The sequence below is a fragment of the Sphaeroforma arctica genome (genome assembly GCF_001186125.1).
Source record: "Sphaeroforma arctica JP610 unplaced genomic scaffold supercont1.5864, whole genome shotgun sequence".
NCBI lineage: Eukaryota > Ichthyosporea > Ichthyophonida > Sphaeroforma > Sphaeroforma arctica.
The window spans coordinates 1-1,824 of NW_014034694.1; the positions used below are offsets into that span (position 1 = coordinate 1).

The window sequence follows — 1,824 nt, forward strand, 5'->3', positions numbered from 1 at the left end:
TATATCAGCGTGCTATTCTGGCGTGTATTTGACCACAGTATACATACAAACATGCCAGTGTCTTATGCCACTTTTTCTGTAGTTACATTATGAATTCACTGTGCTTGGTACGTAGTATGAGTGTGTTCACATTCTTGGCTATAATTTACCAACCTCGGCTGACATACAAATCCCTGTCTCGATGAGGTGTTTATGGGGACTAAGCAGATATTCTGCTTCAGTGACTAGTGCGAGAGTGGAGAGATAGCCTCCAAACACAGCCATGTACAAGTGGACAAATATCAACCGAGACTGCAGTATATAGTTAGAATTTGCTTGCAAAGAATTCAAAACAGTTGGGACTACACGAGTAAGGGCCTTACAGCACAACCGACAGTCGACGCAATGTGAGTAGAATGCCCATGTTTGATCAAAATGATCATACAAAATAATTTAAAATCAAGATGTTTGATGATTTATTGAAGTAGGTGTACTTATATGTAGATATGTTGAGTACTAAGTATATACTTACTATATACTTAATATACACTGAGTAGAGTTGTTATAACTTAGTATACACATACTGAGTAGAGTTGTAATAACTTAGTATATATATACAGAGTAGAGCTGCTGTAACAAAGTATACATATACTAAGTAGAGTTGCTGTAACTACCGACAGTCGATGAAATGTGAATATATCGCCTATGTTTGATAATTTATTAGTATATATAAGTAGAGTTGCTGTAACTACCGACAGTCGATGAAATGTGGATATATCGCCTATGTTTGATAATTTATTAGTATATATAAGTAGAGTTGCTGTAACTACCGACAGTCGATGAAATGTGGATATATCGCCTATGTTTGATAATTTATTAGTATATATAAGTAGAGTTACTGTGATCTCTATTCCCACTAGTACACAGTTCAAGCCTTAATATGACATATCGCACGTTGCTGCGGAACTGGATGATACTGAATGGCTTTGTGCCGTAATTTAATACCTGTCGCAAAATACCACCGCTGTTGTGTCGTAACTCTCGCCGCATTTGAGGCAATCGCACGGCATTCTGTCGGGCTTTGCTCACATCCTCTCACAAGTCACAGGTGTTATACTATTTTAAGAATCCATATATATATATAAATAGATACATACATATATATGTGTGCGCGCGTGCGTGTGCGCGTTATTATACGTGCAGATAAATTAAAGTGCAAATGTATGTGTAGGTACTATTGTAGTATGAGTTTCCATTTTGTCAGTGTAGTGTAGTGTAGTGTAGTGTAGTGTAGTGTAGTGTAGTGTAGTGTAGTGTAGTGTAGTGTAGTGTAGTGTAGTGTAGTGTAGTGAAGTGTAGTGTTATCCACCATGCATACACCAAGAAACAGCCACCCTAACAATGAGCATTGCAGTCGCCTTCCCGTTGAGCACCAGGGACAAGTCATCCCCACTAGCCGCTTACACTTGGGAATAGAACAGGCTGCACGCTGGAGGCACGCTTCCAACGCATATAGACTATAAAGTGTATGTACACACATATATATATATATATATGTGTGTGAGAGAGAGTGTTATATGTTATATGTTATGCTTATTTCTAGGCCGAGGTAGGCCCTGGGGGTCCTGTGGCCATCCTATGGAGTGCCTGGGACAGGTCCACCCCACTGACAGCTCTGACACTTGGAGGTAGCATGCTGATCATCTTGGTCAGCTCAGTAGTAGTGCTTTGACTATTTGCGCCAGGGAGAATGATGATCTCATCAGTCTTACTGAGGGGCGCTGCCAGCTCAGCCGCAACCTGGGATGGGTGGGGAGTATAGGGGTGTGGTATGGTGAGCATATA

General features: G+C 40.5%; 1 protein-coding gene across 1 annotated transcript; it reads right to left on the minus strand.

Moving 5' to 3' along the window:
* Nucleotides 1-1,578: 1,578 nt before the first annotated feature.
* On the minus strand, nucleotides 1,579-1,779 carry SARC_15274 (hypothetical protein; the record flags this gene model as incomplete). Its single annotated transcript, XM_014290601.1, has 1 exon — nucleotides 1,579-1,779. A coding segment is annotated over one exon (201 nt), but the record flags the coding sequence as incomplete, so codon positions are not given.
* Nucleotides 1,780-1,824: the final 45 nt, after the last annotated feature.